The sequence below is a fragment of the Cucurbita pepo genome, chromosome 3 (genome assembly GCF_057944985.1).
Source record: "Cucurbita pepo subsp. pepo isolate OVF chromosome 3, ASM5794498v1, whole genome shotgun sequence".
NCBI lineage: Eukaryota > Viridiplantae > Streptophyta > Magnoliopsida > Cucurbitales > Cucurbitaceae > Cucurbita > Cucurbita pepo.
Window position 1 is genome coordinate 16,965,424 of NC_141800.1, and position 15,919 is coordinate 16,981,342.

The window sequence follows — 15,919 nt, forward strand, 5'->3', positions numbered from 1 at the left end:
TTTAGTGTAATTTCTAAAAAATAAAAAAAAATAAAAAAAAAAAATAAATAGTATTGAAAAAAAGTCAACAAAAATTGAAGTGACTATTGGAACCAAATATTATTTTATTATGAAACAAATAGGCTTTACAAAACTATAATATGAATGAGAAAACACAAAAAGTCCTCAACAAATGCCGTTGGGGACACGGAACTGAAAGTCAACTTCAGAATCAAGAAGTCAAACGACATTAACCTAATTCCTGTTCTTTCAAACATGTCCCCACAGCTGAAATGGAGAACAACCTTATCCAGTTTCCAGTGTGAAGCAACAGAGCTAGTTTAGTTATAACTTCTAATTTTCATGTCTAAAACCTTAAACTTCCCTACTGCTTTATGCTAACTACTCTTAACTCCTGTACATTTCTGGGTTTGAGACCGGGACTTCGCGAATGGACGATCGCCACTGCAATCGAGAAACATTGCAGAGACGATAGTTTCGATTGAAAATGAACAAAGTACAAGCCGTCGCGGATGTTCACCATCCTCAATGTTGGAGGACCATTCTCACAACCCTGAAACACGACAATTGCTACGTTACGAGAATGATTCAGAATTCGGAGTCGTGCAAAAAGAAGTAAACTAATAAAGTTAGAGCAGCTTTCGTGCTCGAATTAGCAGCAAGACACAAAGGGGGAGTGTATGTATACCTTAGCATGTATGTTAAATGCCCTGCATTCTTGCACGTCTGCTTGGCGAGAAGTATTATCGTTGACGGATTGGCCTTCAAGTACCGTTAGAGGGCATCCGATGTCCCAACCACCACAATCACAGAGTCCATTCGATCTCCATCGTTCCATGAGAGTGGAAGGACCACCGTTCCTTGTTCTAGGCCCGCCATGGAGACCAGCAGGAATAAGAACATTCATGCTCGTCGAACATTTTGCACTGTTTCGCATACAACAGTCAGCCTGTATTGTTTGTTTGGCCTCGACCCGTTGGAGGAACTTTAAACCCCAACCTCCAACTCGGCTGCCACGATCTTCCGGAAGATGGTCTCTCACGACAACAGCAGCCAATTCAAGATTCGGAGGAAGGCTACGAGCACAAATTAAGTCATCGGAGCTGTTGCGTTTATTCGAGTATGGTTCCCAAGGACAAGAATCCTTCAAGACACCAGATCTATTCGGTTTAGATGAGTTACTTGTCCTAAATACCTCAGCCACCTTTCTTGGAAACACCTTATTCTTTTTAAAAATGGTGTTTGAAGCATTCGTATCTACGTCAGAATTTTCTATACCACCAAACAACACGAATTCGGTATCCACAACTCTTGAATTATTCGGACAGACACTATAAGAAGTCGACACCGTCATCTTGCCAACAATACGGGGTCTGGTATTTCTAACCTCGTGATCCTTTAGACCACTCTTTGTCGAATAAAACAAATAAACATAGTCCAATGCGTTATTATCAGCTGACACGACCTTCGACGAGTCAGCCACATAGACCTCCTTCTCATCATCTACAGAGAAAACGAAGTGAGGGCTTCCTTCCTTCCATGTGAACTGAAGCATACCTTGGCAAAGCGGTGTGGACGCTGAACCCGAAGAAGACTGATCAGAACATAAAGAATTCCTGCTCGGTGTGGAGAAAAACCTCTCGTTTGCTGTATCAGATCCATCTCGATGGCTTCCCTTCGTCGGTTCTGCATTTTCTAGCTTCTTCAATGAAGATATATCCACACCATTGGGAGAGTCTATAAAATTGCTGCCTGCGAAGCCTTCGATATCATTCACGTCCATTCTTACGAAACTCGAAGTTTCCTCTTCGATACCGAGTTGATGCAATAAAGGACTCTTCAATATGTTGATCATGCTCTTACTTCCCATAATTGAACCAACAAACCACAGTTTACTCGAGCTTATGACCGTATTGCCATCCTCCCCAGTTGAAGGGCACGCGATAACGAACCTTTCCAAACCATCCATCCCTCTCATTCGTAATTTACTCGTACTCAAGCTTTCAGTCAAAGCAGCACCAGTCTTCACAGAGCTCGAGTTTATAGAATCGTTACAACGTACAGGCTTCGATGCACTAATCTGAATCAAATCCAAGCATCGTCGAAGATATTTCTCATCTATCGTCACCATATACTTCGGAACCTTATAGTCTAACTCTATGTTACAGTTAAAACCCGAATCACGAGCATAGTTTTTACTGATTCGGTATTGCTTAGACTTCAAATACAATGCATGAGGCAGCATTACCTTCTGATTCAATCCTCTTGATATTGAGTACTTCGACAGATCCAAATCACCATTTTCTAACAACTCCTCGTCGTTGTTTCTGTCACGGAAAGAACCGATTTCTCTTTGCCGATCTTTCCGAGCATCGGTAGATGTTTGTTCCATATCCTATTTGAGTAAATTAAGGATCATAAATGGCTGAAAAACTGCTCTCACTGATCTCTCTCTCTGTTCAAATCACATATTTCTTCAACACCTATACACAAAGATTGGAAGTATACTCATAAGATCATAAGATCAAGAACACAATCTGAATGCGAAGAACATTAGATATCAATTCCAAAAAACAGCAACAACTCCAAGGAGGTGGAACTTTCATCCTCCCTCTCGTCCTCCATAATCAAACATTTCAAGCTTTTTGAAGCTGAAACAAACCTGCCCTGAATCTCCTAAATCAGAAACTTACTCAACCAAAAGATTGGGAAATACACGAAGAATCAAGCAAGAAATCGCCATCAAACTTAAGAACAGCTTCCGATTGATACCAGAAGGTGGGAGAAAGTGAAGGAAAACAAGGAAGAAGGAAAAATAGCTACAACCCCACAAAGGAAATCAGGGATATAAAGGCTAAACATGATTAAGAGTGATAAACCCACAATCCAAAACACAAAACACAAAGTTTTTACAGAAAGTAAGCTCAATAAACAAGTACAAAACAAAGAAAAGAATAGTAGTTTAATAATAAGAACAAGAAGAACAGTGACAATAATAATAAACAGGGGAAAGAGCAGCTTTTACTATCTTGCCTCAAGAAATGGATCCAAGGAGGAGCAAAATATGAGTCGAGTCAAAGAAGCAGAGACAAGGAGACAGACCCACAAGAGAGGAATCGCCTTAATCGCCTCTGAAATCCTCCAAGCCTCGGAGTTTGAGCATATATTCGGTGAAGGAGAGAAAGAAAAAGAGGGCAGTAGAAAGGTGAATAGGTTAGTGGGTGGGGAGAATAAATTAGTGTCAAAAAAACAGAACAAAGCCAAGGTCGCACATGGAAAAGCAGGATAAGCTTTATGACCCAAACACTAAAACGGGCAACGATGATAATGCGTGGCTGCTGCGAACTGCAAAAACGAGAAATGGCAGCAGGAAGATCAATGAACAGAAACTGCGGTGCTTAAAGGCCCCACCGCCATGGCTAAAACGCGGAGAAATCTTTCATTTTCAGTGGCGACCCAGTTGATTCATCAGCTTGGAGAGGGATTGTAAAGAAAAAAAATGGGGGTTTGTGAGCTGGTGCGCATACAACCCCCACTGTGTGTGTCACATGGAGCCCACAACGCGCATTGTTCTTTGGAACAGGGGATTTGGGACGAACAGTTTCCTTTCGAGGGTGGAAAGTGGGGAATTGGGGTTTACGATTCTCTAATTCATCTTCTTTCCCTGCTCCGAATCTTTCTTCCGTCTAGTTTTTTTCCCCCAATTTGTTTTCTAAGAACATGAATCAAAATAAATTGTGGATTAAATTAAAGTTCAAATTTATAATTAATAATTAATAATTAATTATTTTTTTATTTTTTTTTTCAAATGATCCATTAAATATAAATTTACTAGACTAACCACACATCAATATAAGCAATTTCATAAATGATTTTTTTTTTTGTGAAATCCTCTCTCGAGTGGAACCAAACATTCCTTATAATAATGTGGAAACCTCTCTCTAACAAACACGCTTTAAAACCGTGAAATTAACAGTGATACGTAATGGGTCAAAGTGGATAATATGTGTTAGTTGTGGGTTTATACTATTACGAATGATATTAGAACTAGATACCAGGCGGTGTGTCAACAAGGATACTCGCTCTTAAAGGAAGTGAATTGTAATATCTCACATCAATTGGAGAAAGGAACTCGCTGGCTCTCAAGGAGGATGAGATTGTGATATCCTACGTCAGTTGAAGAGAGAAACAAAACATTTATTACAAAGGTATGAAAATGGCTAAAGTAGACAATATCGGCTACTGTAAGACTGACAACGATACATAACGAGTTATAGCGTATACAGAATGAGTTAAATAAATTGAATCTATAGTAAGTTTTAATTAGTTTGGTCCAATTATAAATATCATTAAAATAATCAAATAGTATTTAATTAGTTTTAATATACAAAATAATGTTTTTTTTTTTTGTTCGTCCTTAGTTTGAAAATTTGATTAAAAAAAGTTTTTATGCATGTGAAGGAGAGAGAAAATAGAGTTATTTTGTTTTAACTTTAAATATTTTCATTTTTTTTTCAAAGATATTATTAGAAACTTTAAAATATATTTTCTATTATTATAAATAACATACGTGATAATATTATTACAACTACATAAAATATTAAAATCAGAAATAATTTAACATAAAATGATAACTTATTCAAGAAAAATTAATATTCCATTGGATTTTAATTTTAATTTCATTTTTATATATTTTAAAGTTTCATTTTAACTTATTATGATTTAGTCAACCTTCATAAACTATACTCTTATCTTATTAAATACATGACATTTTTTTTTATAGATTTAAATAATTATGAATTCAAAAGTTGGTCTCTTATTAAATAATTATGAATTTCACATCGAATTTATAATTTCATTTTTTAAATTTTATATCTCAATTTGCAAATTTGTCATTTAAAAATCGAATTACTTATTTATTATTATAGCTGGTTTCAATTATTCTGCGCTGAACTGTAAAAGGCAAAATATTAAAATAATTTCTCACCGAACATTCTTCAATTTTTTAATTTCAGAAATAATTTAATATTTTTATTAACTATTATTATATTTTTGGGCTTACGTTAAGTCACAGTCTGTCAGTTTAGCCTTAAGGTACGGAGGCTTTTCATTGGACAAATTAACAAATAAAAATATATCTTAATTTTATCACGTCACAAATATTAATGCATTTTTTCTTAATAATTTGATATTTTCAAAATTAATTTTTTTAAAAAATGCAATATTTGCCATTTAAGGCTCTTATAAATTATAATCGAGTAAATTATCAAATAAAGTCATAATAATAACATAATTGAGAATCTTTTTATTCTTTATTATGTCATTTTAAAATTATTCCTCATTTGATATTTAGATAGAAATTAGAATTTTTGTCGCTTTTCCATGTTTGAATTAATTAAATTCAAATAAATAAAAAATATTAATTAATTAGTTAAACAAGGGTATTTAATTATTTTTAAAATATTTAAATAACTTAAAATATCTAAATTATTGTTTTAAAATATATAAACGACTCGTGGTCACATGATTACTTTATGAATTAAATGCGTTTGAACTTTTTAATTAAATTACTACTCAATTGATTTGTAGACTTTGAATAATAATAATAATAATGAAAAAATGATGCGCGTTAAAAAGTTTTCAATAAAATCTCCTTCTTTATCTCTGGTTTCATTATTAAAATTGTTAGATATCAAAATCACAATGTGAAAATACACAACTCTCCTTTCGTTTATTTTATTCAGTAAATTAGGCCACGTGGATTTTCAGGTAATTAAAATAATAATAATAATTTGCCACGTAAGATAATTGGTATTACTTATGTCATAAATAATGAGTAAAAAGATTAATTGGTAGATGACGTGGATTTAAATGTCACACATGCATCTATTAAAATTCGTTGAATGATTGCATTGTGCTTACTTGTAGTAAACGCCTACTCAACTTTTTTATTTTATTATTATTTTTTTATTCACTTAGATCTACATGTAAGTTATCACCGACATGCCGTTCCCAATCAATCTCTATAATCGTTTCTCTTCCATGTTGGACGAGCAACAATTTGATGTTATCGTCATCGTCTCACCATTCATTATCCTCTTTTAGCTAACATTAATTCTTCACCGTCGATATAGTTATGTTAGTTACTCATAGCTTCTAGGAGTAAAGACTATCCCTACGAACGAACACGAGTCATTTTAGTTTGATTTGTCTTCTTCACTCACATATATCGTAGGAAAATTCACCGGAGGTCACTCAATATAAGATTGCTCAAAAAATTGCCCCACCACCAAACCACCCTCCATTGAAAAAAAAAATGGACTGAAATGATATAATTGATTAGAGAGAGAAACGAGTGTCAGTGAAGACGCTAGACATCGAAGGGGTAGATTGTAAGATCCCACATAAATTGGAGAGAGAAACGAGTGCTGAGTGTCACGGTCATGTTCGTCCAAACCCTTTATGTATTTTCATATTCTAGTATTTTACTTTTGTATTTCTAGGAAGTATGACGTTTCAGAAATATCATGTATAGGTCTGTCAGACATGAAATGCCTCAGAATGTACTATAGGGGGATACGACTAGTTGTCAACTTCTCCCTACCCAAGGTTATATCATGTGAGCCGTTGTTATTTATCTCTTGCTTGCTTATATAACGTCTCTTTCAAAAATCTCTCTTTCGAAAATCTCTCTCTGCCTTCGTTTTCTAAAACTTTCTCTTAAAATCGAGGCTAGAGGCTCGAGCATACGTCGTTTGGCCGTAGGCGACGCAAGAACGAATTGGCTTATCTTACTTGTCGTTGGAAAGTGAGTGCCGCACAATCGCAAATCCGCTGCCATCAAAAGTGCGATTGTGACACCGAGGACGTCGACTCGTTTGAGAAGGGAACTAAGCATTCTTTATGAATGTGTGAAAACTTTTTTATAAAAGACGCGTTTAAAAACCGACAATATCTAGTAGCGGTAGGTTCGAGGTATTACAATGATAATATTAAAATAATAATTAAAAACGCCACTAGCCGTTGAAAGACAAAAGGGCAAATTTTTGTTGTTTTGCACCACATTACCTAACTTCTTCACATGCATCCTATTTTCAAACCATTTTGGCCATCTACCTACTCCTTTTTCTATTTTACTCCACATTATTCAACCTTCTTTTGTCTTCTTAAGCTTATTTACTTGGGCCCGTGTACTTGGGATAAGACCGTTTGTTTCTCGTTTTGGCTAGTAGTCGTGATCTGGTGTTATACTCGATTGTGAAAAAATCGTCTTAGATTAGGTTTGATTTGTTCGTGATTTTGAAGAAACGTGTTTTGTTGTTTTTTAACGACTATGATTGAACTACATTATTATTAAAAAGTTATAATTTTTCTATATAATTAAAAGAAATAAATAAATAGGTAAAAATGAGAATATGAAATTATTAAATAAACATATCAATATTAAAATTACATATACTCAATTTAATATTTTAAATATTCACGGATCTTCAATTTAAATAAATTAAATTATTTTTTTTTTAAACTTGGAACATTCGTTTATTAATTAATTTATATATTATATAGTTTTATTCATTGACTATATTATACGTTCATTTTCAATAATTTAATATGTAAGACGTGTGAAGAGTTGTGACGTTTATTTATTAGAAGAATCGACATCATTAATGAAGTATAAAATGCATCATGATTTTATATTAAACTTGATAGATGCAGCTATCTAAAAAACATAGGTCTAGTAGAATAGGGTCAATGTTCATAAATGATAAAGGATGAGTGATGCTGACCTTTTGAAGACGATTTCGTACGTGACTGATGAAGATAAAGCATAAGCATTAACAGTTCATAAAAGTATCCTACATCGATAGAGACGTGATTGCAAGTTGGAATTAAAGGTGAAAGTAGACTTGACTAAATTCCACGACTTGTCGAAAGGAAACAAAATATGACTATTTAGACTGTGATCGAGATTTTATATATATTTTACTCAAAAAATCACATAACTACGAGAAGGGTTGGTTCAAAAAATAATCACGCACGTTCTTAGCAACAAGATTTCTAGAAGAGACGGACAGAAGTCCCTTTGTCAAAATTTAGTATAGCTCTACGTTCTTAGTTCCGGTTTGCTATCTATTCCGAAAAATAAAAAAAATTAAACTATATTTAATATAAATGTGAATAATTAATTTAGTAATATGAAAACTTAAATATATATTATAAAAAAAATAAATCGACAAAATCTGAGTAGACTCAGTCACCAATTGGGCTGCTTATGGGCTGCGCATAATAGAAGCCCAATGGGCCAGGCAGAAGGGAGTCCGGCCCATATAAGCCAAGCTTTGAAAATCCCTAGTATCAGCTAACAGGCGCTCTTTTTTACCCCCGATCTCTCTCTCCCGCTCATCTTCCTCTCGCGCTGCTGGTTGCTGACTGGCTAGCAGTGCTGTCCGCTGTCTTTGAAAATCCTGCTCCGCCACTACTGCACTCATAAGCCCTAGCTCTCCGATAAAATGAACTGCTCCAGTAAGTTCTCCTGTCTCTAATTCCTGGTAATTCCTCCTGCTGTTCTTTCGTTTTGTGTTGATTTCTGTTACTGGTATCTTGTGCTGCTCTACAGTTTCCGGTGAGATTCCGGAAGAGCCAGTTGTCTCCAAGAATTCTGGACTACTCTTCGAGAAGCGTTTAATCGAGAGGCACATTTCTGTATGCTTGCTTTTTTCTTTTCCCTCCCACTTGACTCTTTTCTCCATGCCTTTTTAGGGTTTTTGCTTCACTCTGCGTAATGGAAATCTGGTTTTCGGTCTTTATTTGGCTCATGGAGTTATATTTTCGGGAATCATGGGGTTCAAGGGTGCTTTATCCATTTTTTTTCCTTACTTTTGAAAAGATTTTTATATTTTAATCGAGGTGTTTTCTCGCAGCTGAGAATTCTGAAACTTAGAGTCATTTCAGTTTGTTTTTCCCAAGTCGGATTTTTTTATCCGCACCTTCAATGATTTTTTTAAAATCTTATAATGTCAGACGACCAAAAATTTAGTCTCAGAAAGGAAAGCGTACTTCCATATCTTTTTGTAGTACGTTTCTTACCTGACTTTTCAAATTTTCTATAAGGAAGTTAAACAGGACTTTTCCAATTTTTCATAGGTTATTGTTTTGTTAGGTACATTTTCAAAATTGAAGCCATGTTTTGAGAACTTAAAAATGTAGTTTATAGAAACTGGTTAGTTACTGTTTTTAGAATTTGGGTGAAAATTCAAATGTTTACCAAGAGAAAACTAGAAACATTGTGGAAATTGTGAGAAAATAAGTACAATTTCGAAAAACAAAAAACCGAATGATTATCAAATGGGGCCTTAGTTTTTGCGCTTTACATGTAACAGGGGAAAAAATAGGGGTAGCGATTTTACACGTCGTACTCTGACCATGTAAAATAAATCCTTCTCTGCCTGGTATTATCTTCAGATTTGGTCAAATAATTTTATTTCATACAGTATAAATGATTTTTAGTGCTTTTCTTTGCTCCACTCTAATACTACCTTGAGTTTCATGGGATTTAGTCGAAGGGATTTGATTTAAAATTTTGCAACTTTTTCTTGCTTTTGTTTGTATATGTTTAGAATTATTTTTCAACAAACTAAATATTGCGTTTGATTAGTGTAAATTGTTTGTATTGCATCTCCAGGACTATGGGAAATGCCCTGTTACTGGTGAACCGCTTTCCATCGATGACATGGTTCCAATTAAAACTGGAAAGGTATGGAAATATCTCTGATTCTGTTTAGTTAAATTCTAAATTCTTTGGGCCTTCTTCATTTCTCTGTAAAACACGCGTGTGCAATGTTACATGTTAGTATAGATTTGGAGAAAGTGTCTGAATTAGAACGTCAAGTGGTCTGTTATGTACCTAGCTCTATTTCATGAAGTTGAAAAATGCTGGGATTAAAGGCTAGAGACATCCTAGTACATTTCCATCTGAATATTTTCTTCTTTTTCTTTTTTTCCCCCTTCTTTAACTTCCCTCTTGTTCATTAATTTTTGTGCAGATAGTCAAGCCCAGGCAAGCTGCTAGCATCCCTGGAATGCTTGGAATGTTCCAGAATGTATGGAATTATGCTCTGTAATCTATTTTATCGCTGTAGTTGTACTTTTGATCAATAGCTTTGACGCTCTTGTGCTCCTGGAAGATTCAATTTTCTTCATTAATGTGCTTCGTTGGATGTTTTGTTTAGCTTCAATTGTATTATCATGTATATAGCAGTACATTATTATGTGATTTATTTTTTAGTAAGTTATGCTTTCCCAATTTATCGGGTAAGCATGGAGTTCTATATAATGAGAAGTATATGATTGTTTATAATGTTTATTTTCAAGTTTTTTATCTTTATCAGACTACCATATTATATCCTTAGTTACCGTGTCCCTTTTTAAGGGTAAGAATCAATTTCAGTATGCAATTGCAAAAAAGAAAAAAAGGGGACTAAGCCCCTACCCAAGGGGTTGTTATTAAACCTCTCTAATCACCGTCCAAGGGAGTCACTGGTACTTAATCACCATCCTTCAAGCTTAAGTGTCAGACCATTGTTGGGTGTTCATGTTGACATTTTGGTCGCTAAGCTATTTACATGTATTGTATGAAGCGTTTAATTTGTATCCTTTTATGAAAACTATGTTGAAATTTAAGCTATCTTATGTTTTAAGTTCGAGGATGTGCTTCATCATTGTTGTTCCTATCAGATATATGGGTCTAACACAAAATGGATTTTACTTATTTCTTTTCTTAAATCATGCTATTTACATATATTGTGTTTTTTTTTTAATCAACGCTGAAAAATATAATTTTCTCTAAGGATAGGAATGGGATGTTTTAGTGCTGTCCAATTTTGCGTTAGAGCAACAGCTGCATACAGCTAGACAGGAGCTTAGTCACGCCTTGTATCAGGTATATCTTTTTTATTTTATTTTTATTAATTCCCAATTTCTAAGGGTGTAAAGCACAAATTTTCAGTTTTTTTTTTTTTAATCTTTGCTCCATGGTCCATCCATGACCATATCGTATATTTTTGTTGCACGATTTTGCTAATTGAATTTTTTGGGGCTATTGTATATCTTTGTACTTTATGGTTGACTTCTGTAATCCAACAATGTTTTGCAAGCCATATATTGAATGTATTTATGTTTTGCTATGTAGTGAAGTCATGGTGAGGTGACGAGTTTCATAAGTCTAACTATTGATTTAATATATATATTTTTTCTTCCAGCATGATGCTGCATGTCGTGTGATTGCAAGACTTAAAAAGGAACGCGATGAGGCTAGGTCATTACTTGCTCAGGCCGAGAGGCAGATGCCGTTGTCATCAACTCCAGTTTCATCTAATGCTGCTGTCAGTGTTAATGGGAAAAGAGGTTTGTCCATTCAATCATCCATGAACATGGATTTTCATCAATATTCTGGCTCTGATTTGAGTTCTTTTTATATTTTTCCAGTTAATGAGGATGAAGAATTGGGTCCTGATGGCAAGAAGATACGTCGAGGAATATCTGCCACTGTTATCTCTGAGCTCACAGATTGTAATGCTGCTCTATCACAACAAAGGAAGAAGCGGCAGGTATTTTGATGATAATAAAAATTATTTAAATCTTATTATTTCCTATTAAATAAAAGGGTTATCGTTGAATGGATGATGTGAATGTTTTATGATATCAGGGACAGGGTTTCCTGATAAATGTGTATTAACTCGTTGATTGATTCTTTTATCTCAGATACCTCCTACGTTGGTTCCTGTTGAGGCTCTAGAAAGTTACACCCAGATTTCTAGCCATCCACTTCATAAAACAAGCAAACCAGGCATTATATCTCTTGACATCCATCATGAGAAGGTATCATTTTAAAGTGCATCAACCTATATTACTCTAATAAATATGCTCGTATAAGTATTATGTGGCCTTCATTAAAACAATTCTTTGAAATCATACTTGCGTGTGTGATTAACCATTTTATTCAATTTGACCAATGGGCTCTTTTCGGAATAAAGAATGAGGTGGTTTTGTATTAAACATATGTTTCACGGTTCATTCCTTAAGCCATAAAATGATAGTAGTTCAAATATTTAGAAGGATTCATCCATGTTTTCCCCTTCTTTTTGATGAAAAATGCAACTATTTAATTTTAAGTGGAATAAGTAATGTAGTTTTAAGCTTAGCGATCATGTCCAAATGCCTTGGAAATAAACCAAAGCATTAATAACTTATAAGGTGAGTTTATTTCTATTATTCATGTCATTAATCCAACGTTGTATTATGAACTAAAGCATGAATACTAGTAAGCTATTTTATAGAGTTCTGCATAATACTTCAGCCTCGTCTTATAAATCTTCTACAATACATTGTTTATCTTGATGTGATATTGACTATATGTCGACATGATGGTGAATTGCAGGTCGACTTTCTTTCTAAATGAATATTTCTGTTGCTAATAATAGTGCACAAATTTACTTCTCAGTCGAGGAATTTTCTTTTCCTGGTTTTAGGATGTCATTGCGACTGGAGGGCTGGACACAAATGCTGTTATTTTTGACAGATCATCTGGGGAGATTTTATCTACACTAAGTGGCCATTCAAAGAAGGTTTCTTTGCTGGATTGTAGCATTCAAGTGCTGGAGCTATGTAATATTAATATTCTTTGCTAATTGGAATGTTGAACACTGTTTGTCTAGGTAACAAGTGTCAAATTTGTGGCCCGAGATGATTTATTCTTGACTGGTTCAGCTGACAAGGTTAGTTTTTCTTGTTATGGTTATGATGAAAATATTTCCTATTTTGAATGTATACTTAAAACTTTGTATTTGTGACTTCTGAGGCTTCCATGTAACTTCTGAAGATCATATTTCTTCTTTGGCTGAGCGTGTAGTCAATGGCTAACCAAATGAAATTAATTACTGAAATAGAAATGAACTGCTCTTGTCCTTTAATTCCCAGAACCGAAGTACTAAGTGCTAGGTTTATTAATTTAAACATATAAATGAATTGCTTCTCCTTTGGTTTATAAATTTTTGGTTCTGAGTTTAGGCTTTAGGTTTCATTTACCTTGGCTTCATGAACGTAGTTATTTCAACTAAAACAGGAATGATCATACCATAACATTTGAATTGTTTTGATATTTTTCCAATCTAAACTCAACTATTTTTCTGACTGCATTTGAGAATAGTATTAAACGCCTTCTCCTAATTGTTCAGACTGTTCGTGTGTGGCAACAATCTGATGATGGGAACTACAATTGTAGGCACATTTTAAAGGATCATACAGCTGAGGTAAGCTGATTTAATTCAATGACCATTATTGATTATCATTGCTGGTTATAGCTGAAAGCTAGGTTAAACAACTCAGCTAAGTTGTATTGTCTCAATTGCTAAGAATCTGATAACAATCTATAGAACCAAAGAATTATATAATAGGAGCAAGTCAGTTCTGATTTTGTGACTCAATTTCATGCGTTAACGTACGGTAAAGGAGTGTCAACTTTCAAAATCTTACAGGTCCAAGCGGTTACCGTCCATGCTACCAATAACTTCTTTGTCACTGCCTCCCTTGATAACACATGGTGTTTTTATGAGCTTGCTTCAGGATTATGCCTGACCCAGGTTAGTAAGATGCTCAATTTTTCATTAGTGTATATTTGTTTACTCTGAGATAGACGGTCTTGAATGCGTTGTGATATACTTTTAGTTGACTGCATGTTTTATGTTCCACAGTGTTATGTATACACTCCAGGTGCTAGGCGGCCTTTTACGTTTTGTTTTCCAAAGATTGATGACTAAGGGTTGATATATTTCCAAATATATGATACAACTGTCAATTGGTTATGATAGGTCAAGGTTTTTGGATTTGATATCACATGAACAATTCCTCAATATTGAAGAGTGGTTAGTAGGTCATAGGGTCAAAGTACATTTTCCTCAGACTTGATGCTCCACATTTAACCCTCTCTAAACAGCGATTACTCGAAGAAAAATATTGTTATCGAATTGATTAAACTACTGAGGTTGAGAAGTGCTGCGCTGCTGCCCCACACATTGTGAATAAGTTTGTGTTTGCCTTTCACCAACTTAACAAGTTTGAATAGTTGTAGGGTCCGGAAGTAGTCTCATTTCATTGGAAAATGCAAGGAGCCTTGTGTCTTGGAAGTATTGAAAAAAATACATGAAATGAACTTTCCCATGTTAAGCACATGCTAGTTTCTTTTCTTGGAAAATGCAAGGAGCCTAGTGTTTTGCAGTTACGTGATGATGTAAAATTTTGGTGTAGTTAAAAAAGTTCGCCCATTTAGATTTTTGTGACCTGTTTGGTAGCTCGGCTGGAATTGATATATAGAAGTTTTATCAATCTTATCCTCTGCAGGTTACAGAGGCTTCAGAAACGGAGGGCTACACATCTGCAGCCTTTCATCCTGATGGTCTCATCCTTGGAACAGGCACGTCAGAGGCTCTTGTTAAAATTTGGGATGTAAAAAGTCAGGTGTGAGATTCTCTAGCCTCGCATGATATATCCCCATATCCCTAAATTTGTTCACTAATTTCTTTAATGCTTTTGCTTACAGAAAAATGTGGCCAGATTTGATGGACACGTTGGGCCAGTAACTGCAATATCTTTTTCTGAAAACGGCTACTTCCTAGCGGTATGTGTTAATTGGATGCAGTTAAAGGTTTAACTTAGACATGATTGAAACTAATATAAATCTAAACTGCACAGACTGCAGCTCATGATGGAGTAAAGCTGTGGGATCTTCGAAAATTGAAGAACTTTCGTACATTTTCACCTTATGATTCAGAAACTCCAACAAACTCTGGTACGTTTCTTTCTGTAGGTGCTGGTTGATGTAACATTTTACAACTTTCTATAGTATATGTTCTGTCAGTTCTACAAATAGGAAGATAGTGTTTTACGTTTAGTCATGTCTTGTTTGTGGGAATAACTGAACATCTGTTTCTGGTTCTGCAGTGGAATTTGATCATAGTGGATCTTACCTTGCGATTGCTGGCTCAGATTTAAGGTAAGCGTTTGGTCCTTGAAATCGTTTCTAACCTTCCGTCTAATAGAAATCAGTATTCAATTTATTCATCACTTATTTTCAGTTCTTAGTAGTTTCTACAAAGTCTAACAACGAGGGTTGCTTGAACTCGCAGGGTTTACCAAGTTGCTAGTGTGAAATCTGAATGGAATTGTATCAAAACTATTCCAGATTTGTCTGGCACAGGTACCGTATCCTTCTCTCACATGTGCGCACATGTATATATTTTATAAAGATAGCACATTCATAAAATGGGTTAGATACTTTACTAACTGCACAGAGAAAGCATTTACGATTCATGCGGATTATTGTGAGTAGTCCAAAAATTCTGTTGATGAGAATTCCGGTTCTACTCGATTTCAGGTAAAGCAACTTGTCTCAAATTTGGTCCAGATGCAAAATACTTGGCAGTTGGGTCCATGGATCGAAATCTTCGAATTTTCGGTGTGCCTGGGGAAGATGGCTCGATGGAAGCATAAGTTACATCCAGATTTGAAAACTCTGAAAAAGATGAACGCTAGCTTCCCATTATATTTGCACGATTACAGGTATGATTCATGGTATTAAAAACGGAGTCTGAAGCAGAGGCATCTTTAAAAGGATCTCCAGCAAAGTTGAGAGTTATACATCCACAGATCAACAAGTTGAGCGCATTATTCTCACCAAATTTTTTGTGTTGTTTGAACTAATCAGGTTTGATTCTGATTTCTATGCAATTAGAGTAAAAAGATTATGTAGCCTGTCTCAACTGCATGTAGCTGTATAACTGTTAATATACGATGACATTTCTCATTCACCGTTTAGTTGTATTTTGATAGTGGAAAAACTTTAATAGATTCATCTTTCTTATTCACC

The 15,919-nt window shown here is 34.8% G+C and overlaps 2 protein-coding genes across 3 annotated transcripts; one reads left to right on the forward strand and one right to left on the reverse strand.

Annotated features, from left to right (window-relative positions):
- Positions 1-86: 86 nt before the first annotated feature.
- Positions 87-3,685, reverse strand: LOC111791336 (cadherin EGF LAG seven-pass G-type receptor, putative (DUF3527)). Of its 2 annotated transcripts, none has more exons than XM_023672626.2 (3): positions 3,103-3,685; positions 689-2,483; positions 87-553 (listed from the first exon to the last, which is right to left on the reverse strand). In XM_023672626.2, exons 2-3 carry the CDS (start codon positions 2,390-2,392, stop codon positions 365-367), a joined length of 1,893 nt encoding a protein of 630 aa, XP_023528394.2. In that variant the 5' UTR covers positions 2,393-2,483; positions 3,103-3,685; the 3' UTR covers positions 87-364. The 2 variants fall into 2 exon arrangements, with proteins under 2 accessions (XP_023528394.2, XP_086977994.1); XM_087121868.1 differs by having other exon boundaries at positions 3,034-3,685.
- A 4,676-nt stretch (positions 3,686-8,361) lies between these two features.
- On the forward strand, positions 8,362-15,917 carry LOC111790519 (pre-mRNA-processing factor 19). Its single transcript, XM_023671437.2, has 18 exons — positions 8,362-8,523; positions 8,618-8,703; positions 9,683-9,754; positions 10,044-10,100; positions 10,853-10,939; positions 11,259-11,403; positions 11,485-11,606; positions 11,761-11,877; positions 12,528-12,623; positions 12,714-12,773; positions 13,233-13,307; positions 13,533-13,637; positions 14,395-14,511; positions 14,594-14,671; positions 14,746-14,842; positions 14,995-15,046; positions 15,180-15,250; positions 15,428-15,917. Exons 1-18 carry the CDS (start codon positions 8,511-8,513, stop codon positions 15,541-15,543), a joined length of 1,566 nt encoding a protein of 521 aa, XP_023527205.1. The 5' UTR covers positions 8,362-8,510; the 3' UTR covers positions 15,544-15,917.
- The last annotated feature ends 2 nt before the right edge of the window (positions 15,918-15,919 follow it).